Source organism: Galleria mellonella, unplaced genomic scaffold (assembly GCF_026898425.1).
Source record: "Galleria mellonella isolate WM207_F2 unplaced genomic scaffold, CSIRO_AGI_GalMel_v1 utg64, whole genome shotgun sequence".
In the NCBI taxonomy this organism is placed as follows: domain Eukaryota; kingdom Metazoa; phylum Arthropoda; class Insecta; order Lepidoptera; family Pyralidae; genus Galleria; species Galleria mellonella.
In genome coordinates, this window is record NW_026442133.1 from 4,399,424 (window position 1) to 4,414,595 (window position 15,172).

The window sequence follows — 15,172 nt, forward strand, 5'->3', positions numbered from 1 at the left end:
AAACCCTTTGTCCACTCCTGTGTTGGTCTTAGGTATAATAATTTTATCAAAATTAGAATCGGTCGTTCTTTTGAAACAAAAATTGTACATATTTTCGTGTATCATCAGTTTAATTCGATGTAGGTGTTCCTTGTTTGTTGTTAACGAGTGATGGAAAAAGTACTAATCACTTGGTTACAATTATTTTCAATCGACTTCAAAATGGTTCTCAATTCGGTTATATTTTTTTTTCTATGTTTGTCACTTCATATTATAAGTCCATCGGTTATAAACCGATTTGGATATTTTTATCTGAAAGGTTATTATTATTTTGAATTTTTACAAACTGGTTCTATAGAAATTCTATCAAAATCGGTTCAGGAGTTGACTGGTTTCGTCACAATTGAAATATTTTTTTGGAACACATATTAATTACAATTATTCCGTTATCGGACGCACACTAATATGTGACTACGAACATACTATTGTATATTAAGGTTTGACTTATTATTAGTACTGTATTTGTCATTAATCTTTGACCGTTATTCTATAGCTATATTGTGACGTGTTTCACCTTTAAACGAGGCACCATTGGGCAATTAATCGATCGTAGGTTAGAGACGCCTAGTTTTGACAAAATAAAATAGTTAATTAGCTAGCATGGATATGTAAAGATTTTACTGATAAGGGCTAACGGGTTTATCTAGGCACTATACACCTAATACAAGATGAAAATCAATAATAATATGGAGTTTATTTACATTTTTTTCACAGCTACAAAGGGACTTAGAAAATATTTAGGTATAATACAAACAATACAAAAATGGAATCATACAAATGACTAATTGTAAATGACAACTTGTTTATCTTATACATAGAATGAAAATATGGATACAGTAAATATTAACTTTGACAATAATAGTTATGCTACACCTATAGTCATGTACACAAATATTAACATAAGTTTTAGGTAGATACTCGTATAGATTGTTTAAGTTAACATGGCACGCCCCTTCAACTTTACATTTCAATGTGTGTGACCATATACTGACGTGGTGTTTGTTTGTGAGAAAACGTTTTGAGTAGCGGTCCGACTAGAGTCGAAATCTTTTAAATATTTTTGCTTACACATTTTTAATTATTTGGATTTTGGAGAGGCGTACCATATTAATGTAGACAATTTATACTTACAATGTGGTAAACGATTTACGTATATAAACGACGTCATCATTTTACAAACTGCTATTCGATATTTTTGAAGCCAGTGGGATTGTATCGTTAGTGAAGAATACTAGCCAATAGTAAATTTTACAAATCTTCATAAAGATAGTGAAAAGGGACTTCGACTAGAGAAAAGATATAAGGTTGAGATTTGAAGAAACATAAAAACCAATTATGATAGTTTGACTCAGATTAAAGCCTAGGCAGATTTTAATCTGATACAGGTGTGATCAAAAAGTTTACCTACAATTAAACAAACCGAAAAAGTCCGAATATCCCTACGATATTTAAAAAATAATTAATCAGTGGATCTTTGTAGAACACCAAGGATCTTTACGAGGAAATAACAGTTACGAGCAGGTTATACCATGTTAAAAATGTGTGAAGAGGAAAATATACTGTGCTGACCCCAAATAATGGGATAAATAAGGTATCATAATAGTATTTAATTACTGGTGAAAAAAAAAAACCATTAGGTTATTTGTTAACTTAAGTCAGTAGTATGAAACTCTGCCAAAGTGTAACATTTACGTTTTAATTATCTATTGACATCACAGACTAGTACCTAATGAATTTTTATTTTTATCTTTGGCCAATTGATTTGGTTACTCCTAAAAGAAACAAATCAGTTGAACATTACATATTAATATAATTAAATTAAATACAGATTTTTACAGTTTGTAAATGGATGAATTTTGTAATGTTCCTTCACCAGACATAAAAGCTTAGCCATAATGGGTATACCAGATCGACGTGCGTTAAATGTTTCGTAGTGTAGAAGAGACATAGCATAGATAACGTAATAGCGTACCATAGTCACAAAAAAATAGGAATTTATGTTGGCATCACTTATAAACTGCTTGAAGAAAGTTATTCTAGTTTCATAATATTCATGATAAATAATAATCATTGGGTATCACTTTCGTATACACATTATGACTAACCGTTATTGCGTGATAGTAAGAACATACCTAAGGTATGAGAAAATCATATATGCACATAACTATAATGGATATTGCTAAAATTTGTAAATGTAGGTAAGTATATGATGGTACATAGGTACAGTCACTTATCCATTTTTAAATTAAAAAATGATATTGACTTTGACAGAGTACTAGCGTGTTATACTTTTTATTACATGTGACCATACCTACTTTATAGGAATTTATAGACAGATATGTTGTAGCGATTTATGTGAAGATAATTTTATAAAAACAAAAAAAAAAAAAAATTTATAAGAATTTCTACACAAACAATGACTTTAAAACATAACGTGATGGATTAGTTTCGCATATTATATACAAATGTTATGTATGCTTTAAAAGATACATAATCATTATGTATATATACATACATTTATAATCAAGATCCAACATAGGTAAATAAAACACTGAACCTATACTATACAATACTAATTCTAATCTATTATTCAAAAAAGTTTAAAATTGTGATGTAGTTCATACTTACATACTATTATAATGACATTCCCTCTTACTTATAAACGCTTTCATTTTGATTGAATTACCAAGTAGCACATCATAAGTAAGGGATGTACCTACTTGAGTTTTCTCTGTCTACCCAGTAACTCCTCATTGTAACGCATGAGTAATACCAATGGAAATAACAGAGTATTTTATAATGTTCATGGTGCTGTTCATGTGTATAGGTGACGATTACAGCTTTCCATTTGGTGGGCCGTCAGCTCGTTTGCTATTTAAAATATTATGAGAAAAACAAAACCCAAAATAATAGTTAATGAGTAAAAGAAAACAACACAATATATTATGGTAGTGTAGAGTGGGTAACAATGCCTTTTGCTAATCTATAGTAATATAACTTCATACATTCTAAAATGGTGTCGACAATAATCATTTGTAAAAAAAAATCAACTAAATACTTATCACCTACCAAGTGACTATGTGAGACTTATCGGATTGTTTATTATGAGCAATATAAGTTAAACTATTTTTAAAATAATAATCCCAAAAAAAACAAAGTACCACTGAGAGCCTAACGCTCTTACAGCTTTATTGATAATAAGATGTTACCACATCTTTTAATTCAATTAGTAGTAGTGCTAACACGAAAAAATTAAAAGAGGTGGCCTGTAAAAGAAAATAAAGTAATTAATTCTGAGAATATTTTGGATTTCTAAATCACTGGTCAAGATTTCTAATATTATTATTAATTTAAAATATTACTTATTCATGGCGCAAAAATTGAATAAACTAATAATTAATTTTAATAAACGTTGGCTATATTTGTCCAAGATATTGCATTGATATATTACTCATCTACAAGAAACATTATAATAGACTTAGTTACCACTTGAGATACTATGTAAAACATATTTATCAAATCACTTTGAACATGAATAGGTAAATTTATGAAAAATAAATCAATTTCAGTAATATTTATGGCAAGAATATCAGTTAGTTTCGCTTGGCACAACAACTACACTTGTGGCTGGACCCACTTAAAATTATGCTTTAATGTTTTGACAACTACACTACCATATAGTGATAATAAAATTCTATTATTCTATTAATAAGCACTGGGGAACTGGAAAATATAATGTTGACTCTTTCTATTTAACCACACTGTCAAATGATAAAATCCAATTGAGATCTACTTGTACTATCTCATGTGATACATTATCTTATAAATCACTGTACATTATGAAAAATTGATCTATCTTAACAACTGCATAACTATTTGTATACAAAATGTATAATAGTATTTCTTTCATAAGATTGTTCATTTCAATAGTGCATATTACAAAATAAAATTCACAACTGTAGATATTAACAATTAAAATAATGCATAATTTTTTTCTATTTCTCGTACTTTTGACTATTAAAATTATTCAAAATAAAAATATATTTAATATTATATTTTGACGATTTCCAATTGTAATCATCTGTTTAAACATTAAGTACGTATATGACGACTAAAAAAGCTATAAACATATTAACCTTTAAATAATTAAAAAGTCTGCTTAATAACTGTATAAATAATTAAATAAAGTGATAACCTTCTACTCGCAGAAAAGAACAATCTGTTATTTAGACATGTAATATATATATATATATATATATATATATATATATATATATAATTGATAGGTATTCATTTAATAAGTTATCAGAAAATAATAACACAAAGATGTATAAGAAAAAAAAAAATACGTTAATTAAAAAAAAATCTATTATCCAAAATAAATATTATTTTGAAAAAATAAACATGTGGTTACATTTATAAAAACGACTACCAACAAATCATTACGCAATGAAAATTTAAAAATAAATATACTTTGTTATATTTTTTTTCATGAAAAGAAAAAAAATATATAACATTATATTAGTAATTTATGTAATACTGAGTTTCTTTTATCTTTCAAATTATTATGTATACATTATAGTAATAAAAACACAACAGAATTTTAACACTAATCATCATCAACTTATTGACCAAATGTACTTGTGTCTATTTCACAGATACAGAAAGATATAGACGCCGTAAATGCCTTATCCTCCTATATAAGAACTAGGTGTGACACTCAAAGATACGTAATTTATCTGAGTGGCACTATACTACTTACCTTGACGTTACCTACCTACGAGTACATTCTTATTTAAAAGATATTTATTGATAGCAAACGTCCTCTTGCACTAAACAGCGAAAATACCGTTTTGTAACGCTAGTACGTTTTTCAACGACTATTTGACGCTCGAGTCTATTAGGTACTTAATTTGGAATAAAAAAAAGTATAGGCAGTTATGACGTCTATTTCAGTCCATATCTATGGTCTATTTCTTTAGGCAGTTCCCAAAATTACTACTAATTATGTGACTAATAATAATATAAATACTTTTCCAAGTTAACTATCAGTAAGAAAACTAGGAATACAGCTGTTAATGCTAGTAAGAATAGAGGATTTTTATTTCTAGGTATTTTAATAGTAAAGATATTAACTACTACTTCATAATACATATGTAATAGCAAAACCATTATATTAATAGGAATACATAATCTCTACCTAAAGATTATGAATATTATACTTTAGCTGAAGTTAGTTTTTCACATAATATGTCAACCTTTATCAAAGAATGTGTACAGCTACATTTATTCTGAAATTGCATATAATTCCAAATACCAGTATACAATAAAAGATACATCTGCCTTATTGGCTATATATTTTAATACAAACAACTAATATTAATTATTTTATAAAATTATTTCAGTTATTTATTAAAAAAAACAAACTACTGTCTCATAAATTAAAGTATATAAAAATATAAAATAATCGTTAAGCATAAAATCCCACTTACTGGTGTTAATATTAAGACAATAAGTATGTTCCAAATTTTCTTAGGAATAAAAATTTGAAAAATGTATTCAATTGTTTTTATTAGTAATAGTAATTATAGGAAATGCCCATTTATTTCAGTCTTGAATATAATAAGTAAGCTTCAGCATTGTAAAATATTGTTGCTGGACCACACTCCACCATAATAATCTTATGTCATCATAACAACAGAGACCAGTCATACCATGAATCTTAGTTCATAATAAATTCTTTAACATTTTACGACTTTAACATTACCTTAGGTACTTATATATTTTATGCTATCTAGCTTGTCTCTTTATAATTGATAATAAAGGTTGGCACCTTACACAATGTAACCCAGCAATATCATATCTGATTATGTCGTGAAAATTTTCAAAATTGTACATTGGCTTTTTGTGCTTTCAAATTACTTACATTAAAATATTCACTTTGACATATAATTCACTAAGTTGACTTAGAAAATACGTAACATGCATTTTCTTGCACTAAAACTTCATATGCATTTTTATTAGGTACGTTGACTAAATTCGACATACAGATCTATAATCCGCTTGAAATTCGTTATTGAATTGATCAAGCGATCAGAACTGAAAGGAATATCTTGGCATTCGTTTGAATTTCGAGAGAACTCCCCAAAACATAGGCTGTGAGCTCTCGAGGTAATAATACCTAATCACGTTCAAAGTTGGATCTATTCACATTGCTATGAGAAGGCAGTGCCATTTTTGTGCGCTGCTCGGGTGAATATCACTTCCTCTTCATCCGCATTGACACTTTCGGCGGTCGTCAACGCTACCGTATCACTATGTACCACATGAGGGGATTCGTTGAACTCGTCCAGTTCTTCTATCCCCGCTGCAATGAAACGAGTTAATATTTAAGTTTTACATACCAGATACTTGTTACCTATAATAACAAAATTTATATGCACGCATCAGACGAATTATGAAAACACAAGAAGCAAAAGTTGTATGTAAGGATAGAGGTTTTTTGCATTTGGTTCTCTCTGCCTACCCCGCAAGGCACTTGGCGTGAAAATAGAAAGATATCCATCATTAATATTGTTCTAATATAACATACGTTACTGCATTATAATATATAATTTTAGTAGTAGCTTATACTACTCGATATATATACATTTAATAAAACTATAGAGGTTGAATATCTGTACATAGAAAAAATGCTAAAAACCGTGTCAGGGGGATGTTAGGAGTGAAATAGAACACATCCATATTATTTTTTAATATTTTGTTTCTCTGTCTGTACGGGGTAATCTCCGAAACTGTTGGACCGATTTAAATGAAATTTTACATGATGGTACCTTACATCCCCGGTCAATATTTTAGATACTTTTAATAACGGAAAATTAAAGAGTTCCCGTAGAATAGTTAAAAAACTATAGTAACTTATACAGCTTAGTACACAAACTAAGTAAAATCATTTTAACCTAAGGCAAAGGGTGCGAGCGACGCATCATTTGATAATTTTGGTATAGTATACTAAATAGCCTCAGTCATAATAAATAGGTACATACATCGATACACACTAATCAGGAATAACAAATACTACGCGAGTCAAGTCACGGACAATCAGCTAGTTTTCACTAATTTTAAACCGATTTTGAAAATTGGGATTTGCAATCTATAGGCTTTACTTTCGTGTAAGTCCCATTAAAGCCACAATTTTTTTGCGACGCAAAATCTTAAATTACCTATAAGCTGATCTCTGACAATATCATCAACATTTTAAAAATATTTGTTTAAATTTTTGTTTTTGTATTATTTTATTATCTATATATGTTATCTATATTATAATCTATAATTGTATACCCCACCCACATTTTCCAGGTTTCCAGACTACTGCTGAGTGGTCATGGGAACCATATAAGGAAAGGGAAACCAGCAGCTCGGACTGGGAAGTGGCAAACAGAGTTATAGATAAAGAAAAACTACTATGGGCAATCAGTACCTTTTTACCATTTAAAGCGGCAGGCCTGGATGGAATATTTCCAGCCCTTCTGAAATGGAGCGGGAGCATCATAGCTGACTATTTAGTACAGCTGTTCCGAGCGTGTATAGCTCACCGCTACATACCTTTGAAATGGCGTGAGGTAAAAATTATATTTATTCCTAAACCAGGTAGAGGAGATTACACCGTGGCCAAATCCTTTCGACCGATCAGTCTCACCTCGTTCTTTTTGAAAACTTTGGAGAGACTATGTGACAAAGAGATTAGATGCCAAGTCTCCTTGTGTAAACCTTTACACCCTAACCAACATGCTTACAGTGAAGGCAAGTCAACAGAATCGGCACTTCATAACGTAGTATCTCGAATAGGCAACGCATTGCAATCGAAGCAGCCAACCTTAGGTGCATTTATAGACATCGAAGGGGCATTCGACAAGACAAACTTTGCCAGTATAAGTCGGGCACGAGCTACACATGGAGTAGAAATAACACTTAGAGAATGGATACATAACATGCTTAAACAACGAGCTATACAATTTACTGTAAATACTACCACACGAGGAATCGTCGGTAGGGGCTGTCCACAAGGCGGCGTACTGTCACCACTATTGTGGAATATAGTCGTAAATGAACTCATAATAGAGCTCAACGATAACAGCCTCTACACGGTAGGTTATGCGGATGACATAGCTGTACTTTTAACAGGAAGCTTCGAAAGTACTCTGTGTGATCGCATGAGAGTAGCTTTTGACATAATTGAGAGATGGTGCGTACAGCATGAACTCTCTGTTAATCCTACAAAAACAGAATTAATCATGTTCACAAATAGAAGAGTTACATGTCCTTACAGGCTACCAAAACTCTTCAATACGGAACTGAAACTTAAGGAAGAAGTCAAGTATCTTGGCATAATACTAGACAGTAAATTGCTTTGGAATAAACATCTTGACTATAAACTTAACAAAAGCACAATTGCATTCTACCAGTGCAAAAAGATGCTAGGAAATAAATGGGGCCTTTCACCAAAAATAACTCTATGGCTGTACAGGGCTGTAATCAGGCCAATGTTGGTCTATGGTGCACTAGTTTGGTGGCCGAGGACAAAACTATCGACCACTGCCGCCAAACTAAAAAGCTTTCAGAGACTGGTTTGCTCCTCTGTCAGCGGCTGCATGAAAACAGCTCCTACAACAGCAATAGAGTTGGCCCTTAACATAACACCCCTAGACCTGCACATACAGCAGGAAGCGGCCTTAGCCGCTATCCGACTAATGCATCTGGATCTATGGGGTAAAAATCACTACAGTCCCCACACTGCTATTCTGAACCAGGCAATCGAATATCAACCTTTGATTGCGGCTCCGTGTGACAGGACTCATAATCATTATATATTTAACAAAAAATACCAAGTACAAATAAAAGAAGAGGAAAAGGATCAATCCGGTGTACATGAATTACGCATATACACCGATGGCTCCAAAACTGAGAACGGTTCAGGAGCTGGAGTCTTTTCCTTAGACCTTAATATAAACATGCACATACCGCTTGGCGACCACAGCTCAATTTTCCAATGCGAATGTGTTGCAATAACCGAGGCTGCTGCAGTTGTACATAAGCTAGGAATAAATGGTTATAGCATTAGATTCTTATCCGACAGCGCAGCAGTACTAAAAACATTAAGAAACAACAAGACAAACAACAAACTAATAATTGAATGCCACCATTCACTGGATAGGATATCTTCCAATAACCGTATTATCCTCCAATGGATAAGAGGGCACAGTGGATCTTATGGTAACGATGCCGCAGACGAACTAGCTAGGAAAGGCTCAGGAACGAGGGTGGTAGGCCCGTATCCACTCCTTCCTCTTCCATTCTCACAATTTCGAATGTGGATTCGTCAAAGATCCTCTGACATACAAAACCAAAGATGGATACAGGCTACTGATTGCAGACAATCAAAATTGGCCGTACCTATGTTGAATCAACGACTATCAAAACGTTTATTACATCTAGACAGAAAAAACCTCAAAACAATGATAGGGACAATAACGGGTCATTGTCCATTAAACAAACATCTATACACAATAGGAGCCACAGACAGCCCTCTATGTCGAGGCTGTTTCAACGCCGAAGAAACGGCAGCTCACGTAATCCTGGAATGTGAGGCTGTGGCCCATCAACGTTTAGAAATCCTCGGAACGGTGAGGTCGCTCCGTGAGGCCTGTGAAGAACCCAGGAAGCTTCTGCGCTTCTGGACGGAGCTAGGTTGGCTGCACTAGCCACGACTCATACGCACAATGGCCCAAATGAGAGGCTAAGTTCGGAAAATGGAGTCCCTTTCACATTCACATTCACACATACCCCACCCACCGATCAAACGTCTCCTCTCAATCTTTTACCATCTCAGCTATCAACCTTTGGAATGCACTGCCTATTGATATCAAAAAGTACCTAACCAAATTTTCCTTCAAAAAGTCCCTTCGTGAACATTACTTCAATTTATCACAACAATGGAAAGCCTTAATCTGTTATATAATTAGTTATTATTTATATATTTATTAATTTAGTATATATTATGTATGGTTATTTATATATGTATTGTATGTGATTTATGTGTGTATATTTTTGTAAGTATATTATTCTACAAAAAACACAATACAACTGTATGTTTGTATATTTATTTATCTTAAAATATTTATTTAATTTAATATTTTCTTAAATCTGTGCACCGCCATTTGCTCTCTCTGTTTCGCGTGGCGGTTGTCCGGTAGAGAATGCGATCAGGCATTAAGTCTGCCCTGTAGACATTTTACAATATGTGCAAAAGTATAAATAAATAAATATTTTTTGAAGAATAATATTTTTTAAACATTCTATTAACTAAAATACCAATATGGAACTTAACCACTTCCATTATAATAATAATGGTAATAAAATTAATATTCACCTGTGTAATCTGACGGTGTCAGCAATAAGTACTGCTCAGAGCGCGTAGGCCACAACAAGTGCGCCATAACACAAAATGCTAGACAATCCGCTGAATATGTTATACCTAAAACATTATATTGCACATAAATGCATGTCAAGTTATAATTAACAATAACAATATGAGACAGAAAATAACCAGACAGTTAAAGTGATAAACAGATGATAAGCCGGATGGTCTACTTGTTGGGAAATATAGGTACTGAATCAAACTATACTTTATTTTTGTAGAAAAAATCCTACTATAAATGTGTAAATTTGTAAAAATATTTGTTACTCATACTTGAGCAGATTTGAATGAAATAACCTATCCATCCACCAAACACAGGTTATAACCCAACTTAACTATAACTTAGCATATTTTATATAATGTTGTTGAATATACAATTAAAACTTTGCATTTTTTGTATTTTTTTCTTAGACAAAAATTATAGATAATACGTTATCTATGATTACTTTTTATCTTTTACTATTTCATTTACTGTTCGAGATTTATCACTTTGACGAATTGAGCGATAATCGTTGCGACCTATTTTTCTATAACATTTTTACAATACATTGAAATTATTTCATGAAAAACTTCAAACAGAATTGTTGTACAACACTAAGCTACATACCCAAAAGGAATTTGAATCTCCACAGCGGGCTGATCTGCAGCGCTATAAGCGCAATGATTGGCAAATACACGAACCATACCAAACTTGAAGCACCAAAATGTAGGAGGAAATTCAGTTTTGGCATGTTGTGCTCATACATCATAGTGTTCCGTAGTTCCAATACGAACCACGTCATAATAGCCACACGCAGTGTCAATATCAGCCAGCCAGGCCACGTCTGGTATTCGTCTATCTCTTCTATTATGTCCACTTCAGTCTACAATCAATGTGTTTAATATGTAAATGAATAAATTATTAAAAAAGGGTAATTTTATAGTGGGCTCAGCAGCTGTGTAGTATCTCAAAAAAACAAATGGACGCAATTTATTAATTTTAGAGTTTATTTTGTACCAAAAAAGCAAAAAAATATAAAGATTTAGTATCTAGAAATATATGTTAAATTTAAATATTTTTTAGTTTCATTTTACAAAAGTGTGCATTGACTGGGCCTGTTATCCATATACATACATATATATTACCTTATTGTTTTAATTATAGATATGTAGGGGATAATCTTCGGAACTAGGGTAAACTCTAAAAATACCTATATTAATAACATTTCATTACCCATAAGTAATAAACATGCTATAACAGGGAAATTCCCACAAGTACGGAAGATAAAGGTTTCGCGTGGGCAGCAGCGCGAAATATTCGTCTCTATCGATAGGAAATTCATCCACATACAAATTTTTGTCATTTAATTAATCACCTAATTTTAAAATATATTTATAAAAATCCTTTCTTAATACACAATAATTTCTTAATACTTAAGGCCGCCTCGCCTTACTGTACTTATACAATTTACTCACTCACTCACAAATTTATGGGACTAAGCAAATTTTCTTAATTTTAGACCCACCAGTTTAAGTTTTATCTGTTCATAGTGTAGAAATTTTTATAAAGTCCATTAAAAAGTCTTTATAGACGAGTACACAGCACTTACAGTGTTCCACACATAGAGTAGTATGTGCACAATTCCATAACCAAGCCAGACTCCAAATACCAGAGGTTTATAAGTCAGCTCCAGTCTCGTCACTGCCCAGCCTTTTGCCAGCAGTAGCAGAAGTAACATGAATAGTGTCTAAAAACATATTAAGATATGTTATGAAGATGTACATATTTCTTTTTTATAATAAGTAATAATAAGCTGGCCATGTTTAGTGTTATATTTTCTAGAAAAGTTGTCATTTTGACAAATGCCTTGGACTACCCCAAAATGAAGTGTTATACAATAGTATCACCTACATGAATAAATTATTTCTTCATTTTATAAAATACAGTCACTGTGAGCCATCATGAGAAAGTTAGAGAAAATATGTGAAGTGTTGCTGTTCATGTAAATGTAACACTTGAGATGGCTACTTTTTGCCTAACATAATGTGGCAAGAACATAAAAAGTTATAGACTTATAAGTCTAAGAATATAAGATGTTTAGCATCATTGGAGAATTAGTCAGAAATTAAAATTGACTTTTTCTGTACTTGTAAATGCTGATTAAACTTACCCTACTCATAATGTCTAGTATATCTCCGGCTACTGCTAATCCAGCAAAGCCGACACCATCTGCTGCAAATTTAACTGTATGAAGGACATTGAAGCAAAGTGCAATGAATTCCAGGACAAGACTGAATGTAAACAATTTTGTGACTGGATGTTTTTGAGTTCTGAAACAAAAAAAAAATACTTTTACACTATTGTTGTTTACATACCAAAACAATGCATTTCCTATAATCCACTCATGAAACATCAACTAGTTTATTAATGTGAGATGTGAGTCTTCAATATAAGGTGCTAAGTTAATGAAAGGGAAGAAACAGAATATACATGGAGGGACAATAAATCATCACCATCAGACAAGGTGTTGCAAATTAGATGCTAATTGGCTTTTAAGTACCTCTTTCAATTAATTGAATTTATTCTCATTTATAACTGATGCTGTAAAGTCCACAGAAGATGGAAACTAATCAGAGCAAAGTTAATTTATTCTACTTAGTCACACTTTTGTCATATTAAAAGGTAAAAAGACTTGCAGAAAATTTTTGTGAGTGGCAAGAGCTCCACCGACAAGAATGCAGCTCTTAAATAGAATAGATACGATAGATAGTAACATTGGTCTGTCAATCTCTCACATATTTCATTTTCTCTCTTGCAAATTGTTTGATTATATCACACATATGAAACAAATATATATATATATATATTTGTATATATATATACATATATTTATTTAGATTTATATATGGTGCTTTATATAAATCTGTAAATTACACTGTTATCTGCAAATGATTACAACAAATATCATAGCATTTAAAATTCATATCTATTTGCATATTTCTAATACTTCGCTTCTATCACTAATCATCATTATACATCTTCAATAGCTATACTTATTAAATTTTGCTATTAAATACATTACATAAATTGATTTAGAATACATTTTAGGTCAAGACAGACAATTCCATTACCCTTGAATTTTTAATACTAGCATAATACATAGTTATTACGACATTAACATGGCTGCATGTGGTTGATATAAATTGCAAGCTCTCTAAAATAAGTTGAAACTTACCTGACAGCATATATTTGTACTGGCAGTAGAATAATGTAACATAGCCAAAAGACTAAATACAACTCAAGTGTATTTTGACGATCAAATGAAAATTGGTACAGTAATGTGTTGTAGAAAGATAAGTTTGGACTTCCATTAACCAGCCAAAAGTCATACTGCAAATTTTGTGGTATGTCCGTCAATGTCTTGTTGTCTTTGGATGGTGTTCCACTATAGTGATGCCAAGTGCATGTAGTCTCATCTAAGTAACATGCCACCATTGACACATACCAAAATCTGCAGACATAAAATTACATAATTATGATAAGGGCAGTGATTGTTAATTTTTTTCTTTACTAGTTCTTTCTTTTAAAGCACATAGACAGTAATGAAGCACAAAGCTCCTGTCTAAAATTGCAACTATTAAAATAATTCAATTAGGTTTTTTCAATTGGTAATGAAATAATTTAGCATAATAGAAAATATTCACATTGCACAGATTATAAGAGACAGGAATTAACATAATCATTTAAAAATACTTTCTTAATTTACTTAATAATCATGTCTTATCTCTTATAAACCATAAGTCAATAATTTATTAGAAATACAAACTTACCTAGGTTGACCTGAGTTTTGGATAACATAAGTAAACTGATTTTTTTTTACCACATTCCATGGTGTATCTTCATCAACACATAATTTGTCTTTGGGGCATGGTATTCTTCTAAATAAATCTTGACCATTTGCATTGCATTTAGGATGATAAGCAGAATTATTTAATTTCTGAAACATTTCCTGACATGCCTTTTCTTTGTTCTCTATATTACGGCTGTTGTAATAATGTAAAAAGTGTCTTCTATCTAAAACTGCGAATGTAATCGGATATTTAAATTGTTTGTTAGATGTTATGTTTCCAAAAATGTAGCCATATGTTTCCTTTTGGTAATGGATGTCAGTTTTCTGAAAACCAAATTTCACCAAAAACTTGAAAAAATCTTCTGTTGAGAATTCTCCTTTAATGTGTGTTGAAGATACGCCGAAGATTAAACAGAAATAGAATAATATTTTTATTTGACAACACATTTTGTCAATGATAATTTTCCAAATGAAGCATTTCTATTACACTAGTTTTCGTCTTTTACGTTTTAATTTAAACATTTATATTACACATGATTTTCTGAAATAATTATTACTATAACAATTTTAAATTAAGCGGGACTACATGGAACAATTAGAAAAATATATTTTAAGTCAAATAAAACGTAACAAGGGATTTGTAATTTAATACAGCCATTTGTTGCCAAAAAAATATTCATTTGCCATTTGCTTTTCATTCGCTTTCCGTCAGCGTTAGTCACGGTTGTCAAAAATTACGTTAATGTCAAATTACAGAGTACATAAACGGTGAAGTAAATTTCTGAGTAATTAAACATTTTTTATATCGTGTACTAGTGGTATCTAA

General features: G+C 31.4%; 1 protein-coding gene across 1 annotated transcript; it reads right to left on the reverse strand.

Annotated features, from left to right (window-relative positions):
- Positions 1-714: 714 nt before the first annotated feature.
- On the reverse strand, positions 715-15,058 carry LOC113512310 (transmembrane protein 145-like). The gene is made up of 7 exons (XM_026896108.3): positions 14,327-15,058; positions 13,732-14,007; positions 12,667-12,826; positions 12,106-12,243; positions 11,124-11,379; positions 10,469-10,573; positions 715-6,406 (listed from the first exon to the last, which is right to left on the reverse strand). Exons 1-7 carry the CDS (start codon positions 14,791-14,793, stop codon positions 6,255-6,257), a joined length of 1,554 nt encoding a protein of 517 aa, XP_026751909.1. The 5' UTR covers positions 14,794-15,058; the 3' UTR covers positions 715-6,254.
- Positions 15,059-15,172: the final 114 nt, after the last annotated feature.